At 36.4% G+C, this 20,108-nt stretch overlaps 2 protein-coding genes and 1 long non-coding RNA gene across 3 annotated transcripts; all 3 read left to right on the plus strand.

Annotated features, from left to right (window-relative positions):
- Positions 1-26: 26 nt before the first annotated feature.
- On the plus strand, positions 27-5,041 carry LOC114422464. The gene is made up of 2 exons (XR_003668689.1): positions 27-361; positions 2,864-5,041. It is a non-coding gene; the product is annotated as an uncharacterized LOC114422464 (long non-coding RNA).
- Positions 5,042-6,255: 1,214 nt separating this feature from the next.
- LOC114424500 (putative pentatricopeptide repeat-containing protein At3g15930) lies at positions 6,256-8,680 on the plus strand. The gene has a single exon (XM_028391360.1). It carries the CDS (start codon positions 6,378-6,380, stop codon positions 8,592-8,594), a length of 2,217 nt encoding a protein of 738 aa, XP_028247161.1. The 5' UTR covers positions 6,256-6,377; the 3' UTR covers positions 8,595-8,680.
- Positions 8,681-10,154: 1,474 nt separating this feature from the next.
- LOC114422466 (haloalkane dehalogenase-like) lies at positions 10,155-20,108 on the plus strand. Its single transcript, XM_028388829.1, has 11 exons — positions 10,155-10,551; positions 10,871-10,946; positions 11,059-11,144; positions 11,621-11,714; positions 11,808-11,884; positions 12,082-12,209; positions 12,780-12,851; positions 18,673-18,743; positions 19,018-19,093; positions 19,510-19,653; positions 19,743-20,108. Exons 1-11 carry the CDS (start codon positions 10,288-10,290, stop codon positions 19,783-19,785), a joined length of 1,131 nt encoding a protein of 376 aa, XP_028244630.1. The 5' UTR covers positions 10,155-10,287; the 3' UTR covers positions 19,786-20,108.

A 20,108-nucleotide genomic window follows, 5' to 3' on the forward strand; every position in this document is an offset into this window, starting at 1 on the left:
GGATATATATACATATACCGCGAACCCTATAAGTACCAAGAAGGGTTGGAAAGAAGTACAAATTGCGAAGCAGTTTAGAAGTTGCAAGTTTGAACCCTTGAATTTGATTGTTCCTTCGACCGCGCGGACACATTGCGGCTTCCAACGTCAATCTTTGCTTTTGCTGCCGACTTCTCTCTCTCTCTCTCTCTCTCTCTCTCTATATATATATATATATATATATATGTTTATCTCTCTATATATCTCAGCACTCCATTCTCATTCCATTCACTTCACTTTACAACGCAGATTCTCTCTTTCGCCGCCGTTGCAGTGGCAGTGGCAGTGGCACGTCCTCTCACGAGTCACCCTTTTTCTCAAGGTTCTCTCTCTGTCTGTTTTTGGTTTCACTCACTGTTGTGCGTTGTTGTTTATGTCTGATCTCTAAACGAATGAACGACAAACAATAAGAAACAACCCTGTTTATTATTTCAACTCATATCTCTGTTTTTAATCGTCTGTGTCTTCGCCATGCATTGTCATTGTGATGTTAAATGAGTGACTTGACAATTGTATTAAAGTGAAATGCTGCCTTGCGCTTACTTCGTGATATTTGCTGTTTTCTCTAAATAAATAGAAAAATCGTGGTTTTGTTTTATTGTTTGCTTAAATTTGATATTGTCTTCTCTATGTTTAGGGAGAGTTCTATATGCAAATGCCAATCCACCCCCTTCAGAGGTTTTATATTTGCATACAACTTAATTTTTTATACATATAATATACTTCAATTGCTGTGTGACTTTTATTTGCCTACAATGCTATCCACTATATGATATAGCAGATTATTGGCTTTCTGCCATTTTCTGCAACTTGCAATTGATAACACTGGTTTTACGTGGGTATATCTTGCAAGTGGAAGTTACTTCTAAAGCTAAAATAGATAATTAAAGCATGGACGAAAAAGTTATCCAATTGAAATTCAAATTGTAAACCGCCATGATATCTTTTAAGTTGTGAATTGTAAATCAAAGACTGAATTTTAAGATTTGGAGACAGAAATAAATTAAAATATATCATATAAATGACAAATAATACTCAACGTAAATTTTAAACTAGAAATAGACTAAATAGGTTAAACATAAGTCTCACCAAACAAAAGTGCAAGTCATAATTGAGCGTGTCAAGCCTCTATTTTGGAAAAATAATTAGAACAGGGCAATGGAATAACCAAGTAGAGTGCATGCATTAAATGAGTGGGTGATGAATAAAGTAGTGGAATAATCAATTAGGATACATTCTATTGCTTATATAAGTTTTCAATTTTTTTTTAACAAGAATTGTTGAAAAAAGTAGGAAAAAAAGAAGAAACAGGCATTGATTTGGGTGATACAAAATAGTACTGATTCATCCATGTATCATAAGATTCAACATTTGAGATTCATTATATGATGCAAAATGCTGGTTAGCTAAATCACATATAATGATATGATTCGAGTCATGAATCATAAGATTCTAATAACTATAACTATAGTGAATGGATTTTTTTTTTAATATTGTTGTAATAGTGTGCTAACTGGCTTTTTGACAGGATCCATGGAAAAAAGGATTTTGTTTGCACACTTTTTGTAGTAGTCAATAGCATTCTGTAGCGGAGTAGACAGTAGTCGGGTGTGCTATGAGATTCAAATTGTGAATTGGTTTTCAATATTGGTCATTGCAGTTGCAATGGTGTCAAAAATAGTGGCCATTTATGTGCTATAGTAGCGCTGCCATGATATAGGCTTCAGAAACCTATTTTTACCCTTGAAACAACATATTTATGTTTTTTTATCGGTAAAGTTGTGATTTCTCTCCTGGGTTTTAATGGATTTTGTGCTTCAGAAGCATAGTAGGATTTGAAATCCTTCGTCCTTGACCATTCCACAAAAAAAGTTACCTTTAATTTGATCCTTGTTCTTTCTCACTGTACAGGGCTGTTTTTTTTGTTTTTTGTTCCATTATTTTTTCTACCTTTACACTTACTAGTTCACATTCTGCTAATTTTTATCTAATTTGTTGTGTTCTTTTTCTATTAATTTCATCATCATCTTTCATTTGTTGACTTCATTGCTATGTTCTTATTACTCCTAGATTGATGGTGATAGTGTGTGTAAACTGCGACTTTACTATTTATCATGAACTTTTTTAATTTTGTTTTTGTTTTCAAGTATTTGTACGTGCAGTATAAAAATTCAGTTATTATAATATTTAAAATAACAGCCATCCCATTTCCCGCTATCCTGCTATAGCATTTTCATAGTTACCCACTATGTGCCGCTCTTTGAGTCCGAGATTGATAAGTATTTGTACAAAATTGTTGTGCGCTAATCCTTTAGTTATTATTAGTTTGTGTGTATGTTAAATAGCTTAGGGTTAGAAACATTGTGCTTAAAACTTTGTTTTTCATTTTAATCTAGAAACAGGAAACAAACAAAATGTGATGATTTGCCTCTGGAGGAAATACTACTATGAATGAGGTGGAAGTTTTGATATCTTTCCTGTAATGAACTGTGTTATCTTTGACAGTATGAGTGGATCTTTCACATGCTGATTTTCATTTTATATGATGCGGTTGAACCTTCCTCTGAAACTCAAGACTGTCCAACAAACCTAGAGATCTGGGTTCTTTGTTTTGCAGTATAATTTCCTTTTTACTTATATATCGTTTATCAGAGTTTGTCCTTAGCAGCTGAAGTTTTGTGGCATATTAAATTCTATCTCTTGCTCAATTGTTATTTATGTTTTGTATAAAATAATAGAATATAACTCTTAGCCTGCGTTGTTCATGTATGGAGTCAGCCACATATTGTTGCCCTTCTGATGTTCCATTCTTTATGTTTTCTAGGGTTACTCGTGCTATCATGGAGTTTGTTGCTTGTGCTAACCCTGATAATAATGATGAGATATCTGATTCTGAAACACAACCCAATAAGTGGATGAGAAAGAAGTCTATGGTGTGGGACTACTTCACAGTGGAAACGGTTGGAGCTGGATGTACCAGGGCCTACTGTAAACAGTGCAAAAAATCATTTTCTTATATAACTGACTCAAAATTAACTGGCACAAGCCATCTGAAAAGACACATTTCTTTGGGAATCTGTCGTGTGCTTCGGGAGAAAAACCAACAAAGATCATATCCCAAAACTGGTGGTTCTCTAGATACTGCCAATCCACTCAAGAAAGGGCCAAGAGCAACACCTGGGTTTGCTGGTAATGGTATCTCATTTTATCAGGAGCATTGCAACCATGATGTCGCTAAAATGATAATCTTACATGATTATCCACTTCATATTGTGAAACAACAGGGTTTCATTGATTTTGTGTGGATGCTTCAACCCCAGTTCAATCCATTTTGTCTAAATTCTGTTGAAGCGGATTGTGTTGCTATGCACCTCAGAAAAAAGTGAAATCTGTTGAATGTTATTAATGGGATTCATGGCCAAGTGAGCCTTTGGATTTGTGGACTTCCAACCAGGCAATGGGCTATGTTTTTGTTCAAGGACACTTCATTGATAGTGATCAGAAATTACATCATCCTATTCTCAATGTTGTTACAGTACCATTTCCCATTCTGACAACTCTTTAAATCAAACTTTAGTGACCTGCCTATCTGATTGGCATTTGGAGGGTTGGCTGTTTACCCTTGCGCTTGATAAATCTTTTTCAGTGAGGCTGTGATGGGAAATCTGAGAGGCCTTCTCTTTGTTAAGAACCCTGCCATCCTCAATAGTCAGTTGTTAAACCAGAATGGTTATGCTCGTGCTCTTAGTCATTTTGCAGCAGATGCACTATTGGCAACAAGAGAAACTATTAGCAAAGTTCGCAAAACTGTAATGCATGTTAAATCTTCCGAATCCCATAAAAGGAAGTTTATAGAGCTGAAACAACATCTACAAGTACCAAGTATGGTGGACCTTTCAATTGATGACCAGTATAAATGGAACACAACATATCATATACTTGTAGCTGCCTGTGAATTAAAGGAAGTCTTCACTTGCCTTGATACCATTTATCCTGATTACAGAATGACTCTAACAATGGGTGATTGTAAGCGGGTTGACACTCTGCACATATTTGAAGTATTTGTATGATGCAGCTAAAATTTTGACTGTGCAACCATGCCCAACTTCAAACTTATTTCTTGCTGAAGTGTCAAAAGTTCAGGTGGAGTTGACATATGCGGCCTTCAGCCAGGATCCTTTCCTTAGCAGTTTGTTTTTGCCTTTGCACAACAACTTTGACCAATATTGAAGAGGAAGCTGTCTCATCTTGACAATTGCTGGTAGCTATGGATCCAAGGCATAAAATGAAGCTTGTCAAATTCCCCTTTGCTAAGATATTTGGTGAGAATGCTGAGGCATGGATAAAAATAGATGAGGATGTCTTCGTGAACTTTTTATTGAATATAGCATGCAAATGTTTCTTACAGAAACAAATGGCGATGAAGGGGATGACATTATGATAAAAGAAACATGCTAGAAGGGTCAATTGACTGCTCACTTTTTGTTGATGTGGTTGAATTTTCTGATAATTTTACATATCTGATTTTACGGGTAACCCACAATTTAAGTCAGAATTGAATGAGTATTTGGAAGAGCCTATGCTGACCAGCGTAGAAGAATTTGATATTCTGAACTGGTGGAGAGTAAATGGATTGAAGTACCCAACATTGTCTAGAATCACATCTGATGTTTTGTCTTTACCAGTTTACACTGTCTGCAGATTCTGTTTTTGACTCACAAATTAGAAAAATGGATAGCTACCGGAGTTCTTTAAGCTCCCTTGACTCTTGAGGTCCTTATTTGTGCCAAAGATTGGTTCCAGTCTGAATGACGATAGATATTTCAAATGTAAATGCGAAAATGAGATTTTAGGTATAGGTTTCTTCACGTAGGGATAGATTATTGAGGAGATTTTAATTCGTGTCATTTAATTCGCGTGACTGTCAGATTTTTTTATTACATTATAGATTATAGTATAAAGATCAATTCTATTCAAATTCCATCTTTTTTTGTCCAAAAAACCCTTTTGTACCAAAAAAACGATTGCATTCATACTTTAATTGTTTCAATGAAAAACCTGAAAGATTCGTAGTTTCAAATTTTGAATGAAGGACTTGGAAGGATTGTTTTTCCAGGGGATATACATTGGCAATTTTTTATCCCGCGGGTATAGACTTCGGCCTAAATATTCTTTACTAATTTGATGTATGTGCTTGATAGAAGAGACTATATATACCTCAGTTACCCTTGCATGTTTACTTCACGTATTTTCATCAATATATTAAAAAAATTAGGTTGAAATTCGAATCGACCAAATTTCTGAATCTTACTTTAGATTGTTTCAAGTTTCAACTAATTTATAAATTCACTGGATACAAAATTAAAGAGAGATGGGTCTGGGGGCGAGCCAAGGGAAGACATGGTGTAGGAGAAGAGATGGAAGGTTCCGAGGTTGGGATCTATGGCATTAGATGAAGAATGAGAAGATTGGGGTTTGTGAATTGGGAAAATATTGAAGAGGAAGATGAATGAATAAGACAAAATTAAAGATAATGGAGGTTTTTGGCTATTAAATCAATTATTTTAAAATTTAAAAAATGATTAAAATAAGATATTTTAAAAAATTATAAGTAATGGAATTTTTAAAATTTAATATTAAAATAAAACAACTTAAAATATAATGGATCAAAATTACACTAAGCTATTTTAAATTTATGTTTAATTCAAATTTAATTTTGAAAGTGTTTGGATGGGGTCTTTTTGTTTTTAATGAATAAATCCTTTTTATATCTTTTATTTTTGTGAATGAAATCTTTTTTTTATCTCTTTTACCCATTTTTTAATTTTTTTAAATACAATAATTTTTATCGAATTATTTAAACAAGTATTTATCATGAAATTGGGAGATATATGAAAATAATATATTCATTATTCAAATAATTATATATTTAAATTATTTTATTTAAAAAATATTTTTCTTTGATAATTTTTTAAAAACTAAAAAGATTATTTTTCAAACATTAATCTATCCTAAACATGCAGCTAGAGTTGTTGATTTATTCCGCAATTAGTATACTAATGCATAAGCATATATTTATCATACCTTAAAAAAACTCAGCAAAAATAAATCATACCTTAAAAAAAACATATATTTATCATATAATATATAGTCCAAAAATATTTTTGCCTTAAAAACCGTTGATGGAATCAGTTCTTACTTGTTGGATTCGAAGTATGGTTATATTGTCTTGTTGGATTGAAGTAGAATCATGAAAGAGCACAAATAATGAGTGGATCGTTGATACATTGATCTTACATGTATCGTTGATACATTGATCTTACATGTAGTTAAAAATAATGAAGTTATGTTTGCCAATTCCTTTGTCTTTTTCGCTTGCAACCTTGACACTTTCACTTTCTTGGTTCCCTAAGAGAATGATTTCACACTGCTTTGGAGAATCTCCAATCTCTTTGCTTGAAAAGTGCAAGTCCATGTACCAGCTAAAGCAAATTCACTCCCACACCATCAAAATGGGTCTCTCTTCAGACCCTTTATTTCAAAAAAGAGTTATAGCCTTCTGTTGTGCCCATGAATCAGGGAAAATGATCTATGCCCGTCAGGTGTTTGACGCAATCCCGCAGCCAACCTTGTTCATTTGGAATACCATGATCAAGGGGTATTCTAGGATTAACCATCCTCAGAATGGAGTTTCCATGTATCTATTAATGCTGGCTAGTAACATCAAGCCTGACCGTTTTACATTTCCGTTCTTGTTGAAGGGATTTACCAGAAACATGGCTTTGCAGTATGGGAAAGTGTTACTTAATCATGCAGTGAAGCATGGATTTGATTCCAATTTGTTTGTGCAAAAGGCTTTCATACATATGTTTTCCTTGTGCAGGCTTGTGGATTTGGCTCGCAAGGTTTTTGATATGGGTGATGCATGGGAAGTAGTTACCTGGAATATAATGCTATCTGGCTATAACAGAGTTAAGCAATTTAAGAAATCAAAGATGCTTTTTATTGAAATGGAGAAGAGAGGGGTGTCACCCAATTCAGTTACTCTAGTTTTGATGCTTTCTGCATGCTCCAAATTGAAGGACTTAGAAGGGGGCAAGCACATTTATAAGTATATAAATGGAGGTATTGTTGAACGTAATCTCATATTGGAAAATGTTTTAATTGATATGTTTGCAGCCTGTGGAGAAATGGATGAAGCACAAAGTGTTTTTGACAATATGAAGAATCGAGATGTGATTTCTTGGACTTCCATTGTTACTGGGTTTGCCAATATTGGTCAAATTGATTTAGCTCGGAAGTATTTTGATCAAATCCCTGAGAGAGATTATGTTTCCTGGACTGCTATGATTGACGGCTACCTTAGAATGAACCGTTTCATAGAGGCTTTGGCACTTTTCCGTGAGATGCAAATGTCAAATGTGAAACCTGATGAGTTCACCATGGTTAGCATTCTTACAGCATGTGCACATCTGGGAGCACTTGAACTAGGGGAGTGGGTAAAGACTTACATTGACAAAAATAGTATTAAAAATGATACTTTTGTTGGGAATGCTCTAATAGACATGTACTTTAAATGTGGGAATGTCGGGAAAGCAAAAAAAGTATTCAAGGAAATGCATCACAAAGACAAATTTACCTGGACAGCAATGATAGTTGGCCTTGCCATCAATGGCCACGGTGAAGAAGCTCTAGCCATGTTTTCAAATATGATAGAAGCTTCAATTACACCAGATGAGATTACCTATATTGGTGTCCTGTGTGCATGCACACATGCAGGCATGGTAGAGAAAGGACAAAGTTTTTTCATTAGCATGACCATGCAGCATGGAATTAAGCCTAATGTGACACATTATGGATGCATGGTTGATCTACTTGGTCGTGCTGGGCGTTTAGAAGAAGCCCATGAAGTCATTGTGAATATGCCTGTAAAACCAAATTCAATTGTTTGGGGATCACTTCTTGGTGCTTGTAGAGTTCACAAAAATGTGCAACTAGCAGAAATGGCAGCTAAACAAATTCTTGAGTTAGAGCCTGAAAATGGGGCTGTTTATGTCTTGTTATGTAATATATATGCTGCCTGCAAGAGATGGGAAAACTTGCGTCAGGTCAGGAAACTGATGATGGAGAGGGGAATTAAGAAAACACCAGGTTGCAGTTTGATGGAACTGAATGGCAATGTTTATGAATTTGTTGCTGGGGACCAGTCACATCCTCAATCTAAAGAGATATATGCGAAGTTAGAAAACATGATGCAAGACTTGATAAAAGCAGGGTACTCACCTGATACATCAGAGGTTTTCCTTGATCTAGGGGAAGAGGATAAGGAGACTGCACTTTACCGGCACAGCGAGAAGTTGGCTATTGCTTATGCTCTTATTAGTTCAGGGCCTGGAATTACCATAAGAATAGTGAAGAACCTTAGAATGTGTGTGGATTGTCACCATATGGCAAAGCTTGTGTCAGAAGCTTACAATAGGGAACTAATAGTTAGGGATAAAACCAGATTCCATCATTTCAGGCATGGTTCATGTTCATGTAATAATTTCTGGTAAACATTTTAACAAGAAGATCCTGAAAAGTAGCTACAAGCCTACATGTGGCAAAGTTCTAACTTTAACATTGAAATGCATGTTCTATATTTCTGTGCTTAGGCAAGTATATGCCAATTTTGATCCTCATTCAAATCTTATAGAAACTAGACTGTTTGGGCAAATATATTGACTATCACAATTAAATTACTTTCTAAACTTGATCTAATATATATAAAAAATTAACGGTGATTCCAACCATAAATTGCATTGCACAGGTGTCTGGTAAAAGTAGAGTCATGACACACCTTAATTACAATGAAGGGTAAAAATGTTTGCTCTATGAAACAAAATTAAAAGGAAAAAAAAAACTGGTCAGATTATTACACTTGCTTATGCCAACTAATTTATGAAATGGGATTCACCAAGCGCAATTTAAGCTGGTTTTGTTTCACTGCCAATGTCAAGAACACGTGCTAATCTTGATGGAGCTGATCTATATATAAACAATAACCGAGGTCTAAGGTTTCACTGCCAAGTTTGAAGGGCTTTGATCTCCAAGACTAACGTACATAATCAAGTCGTTACACTTTTGGTAATCGAAAGCCCCATAAGTTTAATAAAAATTTATATATATAAAAAAATACATTAGATCAAAATTTATTATGTAAACTTATATGTGTATTAAATATATATTAAAAATTTTAGTATTATATAGAGTGAGATTAATTATTTTTTTTAACATAATTGATCTATTAGCTCAATTGATTAAAGTATCGTGTTAATAATACAAAAGTCATAAGTTTAAGACCTGCATAACTATTAATTTTAAATTATTTTATAAAATATATTTTTAATATAATATATGGATTGCCAATCATGTGTAAGGGTAATTTTTGTTTTTCTCTCTGTTGGGTGTATTGGAAAAATGCAATGTGCAAGAAGAAAATTCTTTGGATTACATGGAGGATTTTTTTTTTTTTTTCAATCTGCAACTACATGCCAGATTAAGTTAAGAACTAAGAATCAAAAGTAATTACTTTACCCTTCCCCTAACCAATAGTTAAGGAACCAATGATTGAGTTGTTTCAAAATGAGTATGGAATTTTGTTCAAAATAAGAATTTTACATTTCAAAATACTTGGTTAAATTGTAATAAGGGTATATAAATTATATACTTATTTTTTATCGGTAAAAATTGAACACGATATTAGAGATTTTATAATATTTTACATCGTGTTCAACAAACTAAGAGTATACAAATTATATACTGTTTTATATTGAAAGCAAAAAATGTTTCATATTTTATTTTCCATTCAAAGAATGGCACTAAATTGATATTTTCTCTGAGTATTGCTTCCTTCGCGCATCCCAGCAAAGGTTAAATGTTTGTTATTAAGACTTCCTTATCCTAATCCATTTTATAGCCGTAGAATTGTGGAGCAGAGACAGCCATATTTTTTTAATTAAATTATTATTAAAAAATGACGGTGACAAGATACTAGTTAGTAGTTACACTATATGCCACATCTTAGGTGGAAATATATGAGGACTACGTTGAAGTGGGGGGACATCTACCTTAATTTATGAAGCCACCAAAAAAAAAAAAGTAGCTAGATTTGTTGGTTATGTTCACCTTGAACCGTTGAAGCTCTTCTTTTGCCTTGCAACAATTCCAAGTCACCTCTGCCACTGATCACAATTCACAAACCCAACAATGGTTTTTTCTGCTGTGTTCACTCCCGCTCTCAACCTTGCCATTTCATCCACCACATACTGTTGTAGAAGAAGAAGAACATCATCAACCACAAGAAGAGTTGTTACAGTGAAAGCTAACTCAACAAAGAAAGATGAATCCAAGGACAAAGATGCTCCAGCGTTCAACCCTTTTGGATTTGTCACTGACAACCCTTCTAGCCGCAGTGCTATTCAACTGCCTGAAAACCCTGCTGAAGATGGCAACGTTGGACAAATGCTATATGTATTAATCTTTATTTCCTTTCCTCCTAGTTCCTTTGAGTGCATATTTGGATTGAAGTTAGAAATGTTGTGAGCACATTCCAATCCAAATCTAATGGATAGAAGCAAAATTTAAGCAAAAGCAAGGGTCTTGAATCCTGATCTTTTGGCGAAATTAATTTTGCCTCCCGAAAACTAAACATGCACTCAGTCTAGATATTGGAGACTTTATGTTGTTTATGCATGACATGACATGATGTTTCTCCAACTATTATGTTTGATTGAATAGAGATGATACTATTCATTAAGTGTGAATGTAGTAATAGTTTTTGCGTTGCTAGAGGATAGAAGACAAGGGCAAGGAATATGGGTCATATGTTAAATCTGGCAAGCTAAGATGGTTTGTAAGAGAAACTGGTATCATTTATTTCTTTGCTGAGGAATTGGCTTCTAATTTTCATTTTTCAAGTTTAGGACAAGTTTGGAAAATACATGCTTTTGGTTGTTTTTTCTTGTCCTATTTTTGCAGGATCAGCAAATGGCAGAAGAGGAACAATTATCTTCCTTCATGGGGCCCCTACACAATCTTTTAGCTACCGAGTTGTCATGTCTCAGGTTATCATGCCATCTATGTAATATACTTCTATTTTGTACACAACATGGGTAAAGATAAACAGAAAATTTAAAAAGGACATGAGAGAAAGAGTCATAATCTAAACATGATCCTCCGAGGTGAATAAATGATTTTGACTGTTTGATATATATAAGCCAATTCTCAAAACCCTTAAACTCATGAGTAGCCAATAATGATCTATATGTTGTTAATGCTAACTAGTAAGTAGTAACTATTACTAGAACGCCTACCTATCTGCTTAAGTAACTCATTACTCATGCAATGTGAGAAGTACTTATTGTTCCCTTATTTATTCAGATCATCAGCAGGCTAAAATATGTTTCTCTAATGGGTTCTTGAACATTCTTTGCTCTGGATTTTATATTGTCATTTTACCTTTATTACATATTTTTCAGTATGTAATGATTAATACTATTAAATGGTTATTATTTATTTTAATTTCCCTCCTCTTAAACAGTTGTCGGATGCAGGGTTCCACTGCTTTGCACCTGACTGGATAGGATTTGGTTTCAGTGACAAACCACAGCCAGGATATGGTTTTAATTACACAGGTTTCATAATCAAAACATCTTATATCTTGAAGATTTTTTCTTGCAGAAACCCCATACAGTCATACTCATATGCTTTTCTTTCATTTCTCATAGAAAAGGAGTTCCATGATGCATTGGATAAGCTGCTTGAGGTGCTGGGGGTCAAATCTCCCTTTTTCCTAGTTGTTCAGGTACCTAAGAATGAATAACACAATCAGTAGTTAGTAGCATTTCTTGCATTAAAAATTCAGTGAAACAAGTGAAATAATGTAAGACATGCAACACTGGTAGCACCTTAGAAGTAAATGTATATTCTAGTTGCATTTTTGTGAACTCATCACTAAATAGTAAATGCTGTGTCTAACATATGGACACACTTCTTCTTAAGGGATTTCTTGTAGGTTCATATGGATTAACTTGGGCACTGAAGAACTCGAGCAAGATATCAAAGCTAGCAATACTAAACAGTCCCTTAACAGATTCGTCTCCCATTCCTGGACTTTTTCAGAAGCTAAGGTTTCCATCTTACAGTACCAATGATTGCATAACTAAATTTCTTGGCTAAATCTTTACTATAGTTTCCTAGATTTATCTCTTGATTTTAATCACTTGAAGACTATGAGCAAGCACTGTGTTCACTTTCCAGAGAGATTGTAAATGAGAATTTTCTTGAAGGTCATAACATGGGTCCATTGACATTGACTATAAAAGTCCTAACTGAATCGTTAAATAGATCTATCACCTTTTGCCACACCTCTGGAATCATGTGCTGTTGTACTCTCTTGATGACGAGAGTCACAAAATTAAAAGGTTTAGATTACTGTTGAAATTTCATTGGAGGATAATCAACTTACTTTTGGAAGGGTGAGAACAGTACCCCAAACATGCACTAAGAATGTTCTCTGACATTTTTTAGCTATAAATTTTTTTGTGGACGAATGATGTGTGGTCTGGCCATAAATTATGCTCTACATGTCACAACATGCCTTAATTTAATGATGCTTTTGTCTTATACAACATGTTGGCTGCTTGATCTTGATTCTTATTCTATATTAACTACTTTGATGCCTTTTCTTTTCTTTCTAGAATTCCTCTATATGGTGAATTTACCAGCCAGAATGCTATTATTGCTGAGCGGTTTATTGAAGGAGGTAGCCCGTATGTATCCAAAAATTGTACATGACTATTGGCCGGTAATTTTATAAATTGAAATTGTAAACTGCAACTTATTATGTCATTTTCAAAGCGCTGAAAATACCTTGTGTAGAGTTGCACAGATTGAAGTGAACAATTCAATTAGCTTAGGAATATAAACTACCAATTTTGCATCTCTATCTAGCCCTTCCTATGACTTGCTTTATAAATATATTGCTCCTAAACTATAAACCAAGGAATGTTCATACTAGGTTTTAGCACCTCGTTAAGTAATAAGGGTTAGACTTATGCAAACGTCCTGGTCCTTCATTTAATGCATTGCTCAAGACATGGAAGTGATATTGTTACTTTAGTGCATGGAGCGTACAGCATACACAATATTGTTGTTTTCAATGACTTACTGGAGCTAACAATTTTCTTGTTAAAGCATTAAATGAATTAAGAATATAGATACTTCCTCAAATTATAGTTTTATTAAGAGGTGCTTTGTTAGATCTCAAGATAGACCAGTTATCTGGAGGGTCTATTATAGAAGGAAGAAAGCCCCTACACGGGAGATAGGATCGAATTAGTTATTAGTTTAATCTTTAGGGCCATCTATCTTTATTATTCTATCTTTATCTTTATTATTCTATCTTTATCAATTAGTTGGATTAGGATATTATAAATAAGAGTATTCTCATTAGAGGAAGGGGGGAGAAGAATTAGAAATTGTAAAGGGTTTTCCCTTGGAAGAAGGTTTCCTTCTTGAATAAATTCAGTTTGCTCCCAGTATTTTCCGTATATTCTTCTACTTTATGTTTCTCTTGTTTTCTCTGCTGTTAGGGATATTCAATACCCTAACAATTGGTCCGACCTGCTCTTTCCTCTACCATTCCAGATGGATTCACGTCTAGACACCTTAGACCGCACCTTGATGACCCATGGAGAAGACATAGCTGATCTCAGAGGCGGCATCCAGAGGGTAGAAGGCATCATGAATCACGTACTGCAGCAGCTGGAATGACTACAGAAAGACCCCTCCGATACCAAGTCGGAGAGCAATACCGAATCTGAGGTGGTTTTTGAACCACGCTTTTGGACCAAGAAGGTGGAACTACCGGTCTTCGATGGAACAGATCCTCTGTCTTGGATAGCTAGAGCTGAAATTTTTTTCGAAGTACATCAAGTGAAAGAAGAAGAAAAGATTCGATTGACATTCATTAGCATGGAAGGGGAGGCGGTACACTGGTATCGTTTCATTCGAAAACGCAATCCATCTCTTTCTTGGCAATCTTTAACACCACTCATGCTTCAGCGTTTTGGTGAAGGTAGTAAGGGCAATGTTTTCGAGCGTTTAAAAACTCTCAAACAGGAGGAGTCCGTGGACGTTTATTTGAGGGAATTCGAAATTTTGGTGGCTCAAATCCCTGATCCATCAGAAGAACAGATGCTGGGATACTTCTTGGGCGGTCTCCAGTCGGAGATTCGATGTAGGGTGCGATCTTTTCGGCCAACAGAGGTCCTGCGTGCCATGGAAATTGCACGAGATATGGATGAAGAACTCCGCCTTGCTCGTGGTCAACCTCCTTCTCAAAGGGTTTTTTTCCTCCGCGTTTTCAACATAAGGGAAGCGTCGTGATTAGCAACCCAACGAGTTCAGCAGCCACTACAGCAGGCAATTATAGCGCATCCCAGGCACGCCCAGCTACTACGGGAGCACGGAACATCATGACAGCTCCAAAAGGGGTTTCTTCGTGTGGCTCAAATAACCCGCATTCCGGCAGTGCTGGCACCTTTTCAAGAAACAAGGGAGCTAGACAATTGCCATACGTTGAATTTTTAAAACGACAAGAGGAGGGCCGCTGTTTTAGATGTGGTTTAGCCTTTGGTTTTGGACATAAGTGTCCAGAAGGGAGTCTGCGGATCACTATCCTTGGGGAGGACGAAGGCGACAACATAGAAGAGAATGACAAACAGGAACCAGAGGAGACCAATGATGTAGTGGGGGATCAATACCACTGCCAATGGATGGAATTATCTGAACTGGTCCAGAGGAACATTACGCCTCCAAAAACCATGAAACTATGGGGAGAAATGGCTGGTGTTGGGGTTACCATTCTGATTGATAGTGGCGCTAGTCACAACTTTGTAGCAAGGGACCTAATCTCAAGGATGAACTGGCCGATTCAACCTACTAGAAGTTTTGGGGTTCAGCTGGGAAATGGACACCAACAGGAATCTCAGGGATATTGCCAGAATCTGATCCTAAAGATGCAGGGTTATGTTTACACTGGAGACTTTTTCTTGTTTGATCTTGGTGGTGTGGATGTCATCCTCGAGATGACCTGGTTGGCTTCATTAGGTGAGGTACAACACAATTGGAAGACTCTTACCATGTCTTTTCGCTATCAAGGGTCACCCACCCAAATCAAGGGAGACTATAGCATGCAGAAGAAGGGATTTTCAGCGAAGGTCTTTGGGAGGGCTTCAGATGTTGAGGCTGCTGCCATGATACTTTTCTATTCAGACCTGCTCCGAGATCAAGAGGGAGCAACTCAAGGTGAGGAGCAAAAACTTGACCATCTTCAGTTGACCCAATTACAACATGTGACAGAGCGTTTTCAAGCGGTTTTTTCCAAACCCATAGGCTTACCTCCAAACAGACTTGTAGATCACAAGATTGTCCTCAAAGATGGGACGGGTCCTATAAATGTCCATCCTTATCGATATCCACACTTACAGAAGAATGAGATCGAGAAACAGGTTGCAGAAATGTTACAAGAAGGCATAATCCGGCCCAGTAATAGCCCGTATTCTAGCCCGGTAATTTTAGCAAAAAAGAAAGATGGTAGTTGGCGGTTCTGTATTGACTATAGAGCACTGAATAAAGCGACAATTCCGGACAAGTTTCCCATTCCTGTGATCGAAGAATTACTGGACGAACTATTTGAGGCTGCATACTTTTCCAAAATCGATTTGAAGTCAGGCTATCACCAAATTCGAATGAGTGAAGAAGACGTTCCTAAAACAGCCTTTCGGACTCATCAAGGTCATTATGAGTCCCTTGTGATGCCTTTTGGCCTCACCAACGCCCCTGCCACTTTCCAACGAGCTATGAATTCTGTGTTGCAGCCCTTTCTACGGAAATTTGTGTTGGTCTTCTTTGATGACATCTTAGTATATAGCAGTGATTGGGAGAGCCATCTACAACACTTGAGTGAGGTCCTACACACTCTCTCTCATCATAATTTCTTTGCAAACAGCAAGAAATGCAGTTTGGGCAGGACCACCATCGATTATTTAGGGCATCTGATTTCGAGAGAGGGAGTCTCTATGGATCCAAAAAAAGTAGATGCAGTCCTTCATTGGCCTATACCGAAATCCATTAAAGCTTTGAGGGGATTTTTGGGCTTAGCTGGTTACTACAGGAAATTTGTGAAAGATTATGGGAAGATTGCTAAACCACTCACTGATTTGTTGAAGAAAGGAGCTTTTAATTGGAGTGCAGCGGCAACTGAGTCCTTTAATGCACTTAAGAACGCATTAACCCACTATCCAGTTTTGACTTTACCAGACTCTAAGGAACCTTTTTCCATTGAATGTGATGCTTGCGGAACAGGGATAGGAGCTGTGTTAACACAAGGGAAACGTCCAATTGCATATTTCAGCAAAGGGTTAGCTACTTCAGTTTTAAGTAAATCTATGTACGAGAAGGAGTTAATGGCTTTGGTCTTAGCAGTCCAGCATTGGAGGCCTTACCTATTGGGAAGACGATTCACTGTATTCACTGACCAAAAAAGCTTGAAGTACTTGCTAGAACAACGGATAACCACTCCAAATCAACAGAATTGGATGGCAAAATTATTAGGATATGATTTCGACATTGTATACAAGATGGGGGCTACAAATAAGGTTGCCGATGCATTATCAAGATCGCATGAGGAGAAAGAGCTGAGGGTTTTGTCTCGGCCCTTTTGGCAGGATACCCACTAGATTGATGTGGAGGTTCAGGCCGACCCCGTATTGAAAAAGATTATAGAGGAGCTGCAACAAGATCCTGACTCTCACCCTTCTTACACTATAGAAAATGGTAAGCTGCACTATAAAGGGAGGTTGGTGTTGTCCTCTACCTCGGTGTGGATTCCAAAACTCTTACAAGAATTCCATACCACCCCAACTGGGGGTCATTCAGGCATCTTCAAAACTCATAGAAGGTTAGCTCAATCCATTTTTTGGCTAGGAATGAAAAAGTCAGTAACAGATTTTGTGGCAGCCTGTCACACCTGTCAACGCAACAAATACCAGGCATCATCACCAATGGGTTTGTTGCAACCCTTACCGATCCCTAATGCTGTTTGGGAGGAGATTAGCATGGATTTCATTGTGGGACTCCCGAAGTCGAAGGGATATGACGCACTTTTGGTGGTGATTGACAGACTCAGCAAGTATGGGCACTTCATTTTGATTAAACATCCATACTCAGCCCGCTCCATTGCAGAAGTATTCACAAAGGAAGTGGTTAGACTACACGGCATTCCTATTTCCATTGTGAGCGATAGAGACCCGACCTTCTTAAGTAATTTCTGGCAGGAGCTTTTCAAATTGCAAGGAACTAAATTGAAGATGAGCACAGTTTACCATCCAGAAACAGACGGACAAACGGAGGTGTTGAATCGCACGGTTGAAACTTACCTACGGTGCTTTAGCTCTGAGCAACCAAAGACATGGGTCGATTTCATTCCGTGGGCAGAATATTGGTATAACACTAGTTTCCACACTGCTGCCCAGAGCACTCCATTCGAGATTGTTTATGGCAGACCTCCTCCAACCATAACCAGGTTCATACCCGGGGAAACCTTGGTGGAGGCCGTGGCACAAGACTTGATGGATAGAGATGAAGCTTTGAAGCAGTTGAAGCATCATTTGGAAAGAGCACAGAGTCTCATGGTGAAACATGCAAACAATCACAGGCGCCCTCATGATATCAACGTTGGAGATTGGGTTTATCTAAAAATCAGACCACATCGCCAAGGATCAATGCCTCCGCGATTGCATCCCAAATTAACAGCTAGGTTTTACGGTCCGTATTTGGTAATGAGACAGGTTGGGGCAGTAGCTTTTCAATTACAACTTCCTTCGGAGGCACGAATACACCCAGTGTTCCATGTTTCACAATTGAAAAGAGCCCTCGGAAATCATCAAGCACAAGAAGAATTACCCCCTGACTTGGAACATCAGGCTGAACTATACTTTCCAGTTCAAATTTTGAAGATTAGAGAAGTTCAAAAACAGCATGAAGTCGAACGTCAAGTTTTGATTCGTTGGCATGGCAAATCTGAGGAAGAGGCAACTTGGGAGAATGTGGATGTGATTCAGACTCTATTTCCTGAATTTAACCTTGAGGACAAGGTTCATTCTTTGGAGGGGAGTATTGTTAGATCTCAAGATAGACCAGTATCTGGAGGGTCTATTATAGAAGGAAGAAAGCCCCTACACGGGAGATAGGATCGAATTAGTTATTAGTTTAATCTTTAGGGCCATCTATCTTTATTATTCTATCTTTATCTTTATTATTCTATCATCTAATCTTTATTATTCTATCTTTATCAATTAGTTGGATTAGGATATTATAAATAAGAGTATTCTCATTAGAGGAAGGGGGGAGAAGAATTAGAAATTGTAAAGGGTTTTCCCTTGGAAGAAGGTTTCCTTCTTGAATAAATTCAGTTTGCTCCCAGTATTTTTCGTATATTCTTCTACTTTCTGTTTCTCTTGTTTTCTCTGCTGTTAGGGATATTCAATACCCTAACATGCTTGCTCTTATAGATGCATTATTTTGCAGTTACGTTCTGAAAAATGAAAAGGCTGACGTGTACCGGCTACCTTATTTGGCAAGCAGTGGACCTGGATTTGGTTAGTGACATACCTTTGGTGGCTTCAATTTTCTGCTTGTAATACAATTTTAAAAAAAAGTTGTTTATAAATGCTATATGGAGGTAGTGAAGAAAAATTACTTTGTTCCAAGTTCAAATTGATGTCAATGAAAAATTATTATGCCTGATATATTCAGCTCAGTCACTAGAAAACCTGAGGTTTATTTACAATAAATTTATGTAATGAACACGAGAAAAACTAATTTTTCTGACTTAGTGTTGGTAATAATCAAGATTCTGATGTTGGGTTTCAGCTCTACTTGAAGCTGCAAGAAAAGCTAACTTCAAAGGTACTTTCAGTGAAATAGCAGCAGGATTTGCAACTGACAGGTATATTTATTGAATTTGATCCCTCAAGAATTCATGCTTTATTTTTACTTTTTTTAGAAATTACAAGTTATTCTTGATAGAGAAGGCTTGGGAACACAACATCTAAATGGCAATACCTCACACAGGAATAAAGTTTACTGTTTGGCAGTTGCATGTAGGGAAATTGGAATATTTTTAGGTGACATTATAGTATATAGTATACACTATCAATTTGACTCCTCTAAAATTACTTAAGGTAAAATAAGTAATCTTACTCATTCATGAGAAAATCAACATTGATATTTTAACATATTCATGATTTGTTACGGGCGTGCATGCAATTCCAACTCCAATTCCAATTTGTGGGAAGGAGATGTAAAATCAAAATCCTACCATGAACCTATAGCGATAACAAAGTTTTGTAATTTGTATCACAGATGGGATAAACCAATACTACTTGCTTGGGGATTATCAGACAAGTACTTGCCCCAGTCTGTAGCAGAGCAGTTTCAGAAAGGAAATCCAGCACAAATCCAGCTTAAATTGATTGAAGGAGCTGGTCATATGCCACAAGAGGACTGGTAAGTAACTTTAGTTAACATAGGATTCCAGTGAATAATAAAATGTTTTCTTCAACCTCTTAAGAATATACCCTTTGTATTTTTTACAGGCCTGAGAAAGTTGTTGATACTTTCAGAGTGTTCTTCTTCTGATTTCAACAGCTAACTGACCCTGCAGGCATCAAAGTGCTTATTTGATTGGAAGGGCATTCTTGAGTTTTTCCTTAATTAAATTGTAAATTTAGTGTGCCTTAATTTTATTTTTCTTTTAATGCTGGCCAACAAATAAAGTTATAGCTTTCTTGAAATTAAGTTGTCCTCCATTTCCAAATGGAAAATTAAATAAGCCGTTAGAGAACTTTAGTAGAAATAACCACTAATGTTGTCTTTTATTCCTTTAAAAAAATAAAAAAAAATGTAGAGACAAACACAAGTTTTGAAAAATTGTGGAGGATGCCACTCTTCTTTTTATTTCA

Source organism: Glycine soja, chromosome 8, assembly GCF_004193775.1.
Source record: "Glycine soja cultivar W05 chromosome 8, ASM419377v2, whole genome shotgun sequence".
Classification (NCBI taxonomy): Eukaryota; Viridiplantae; Streptophyta; class Magnoliopsida; order Fabales; family Fabaceae; genus Glycine; species Glycine soja.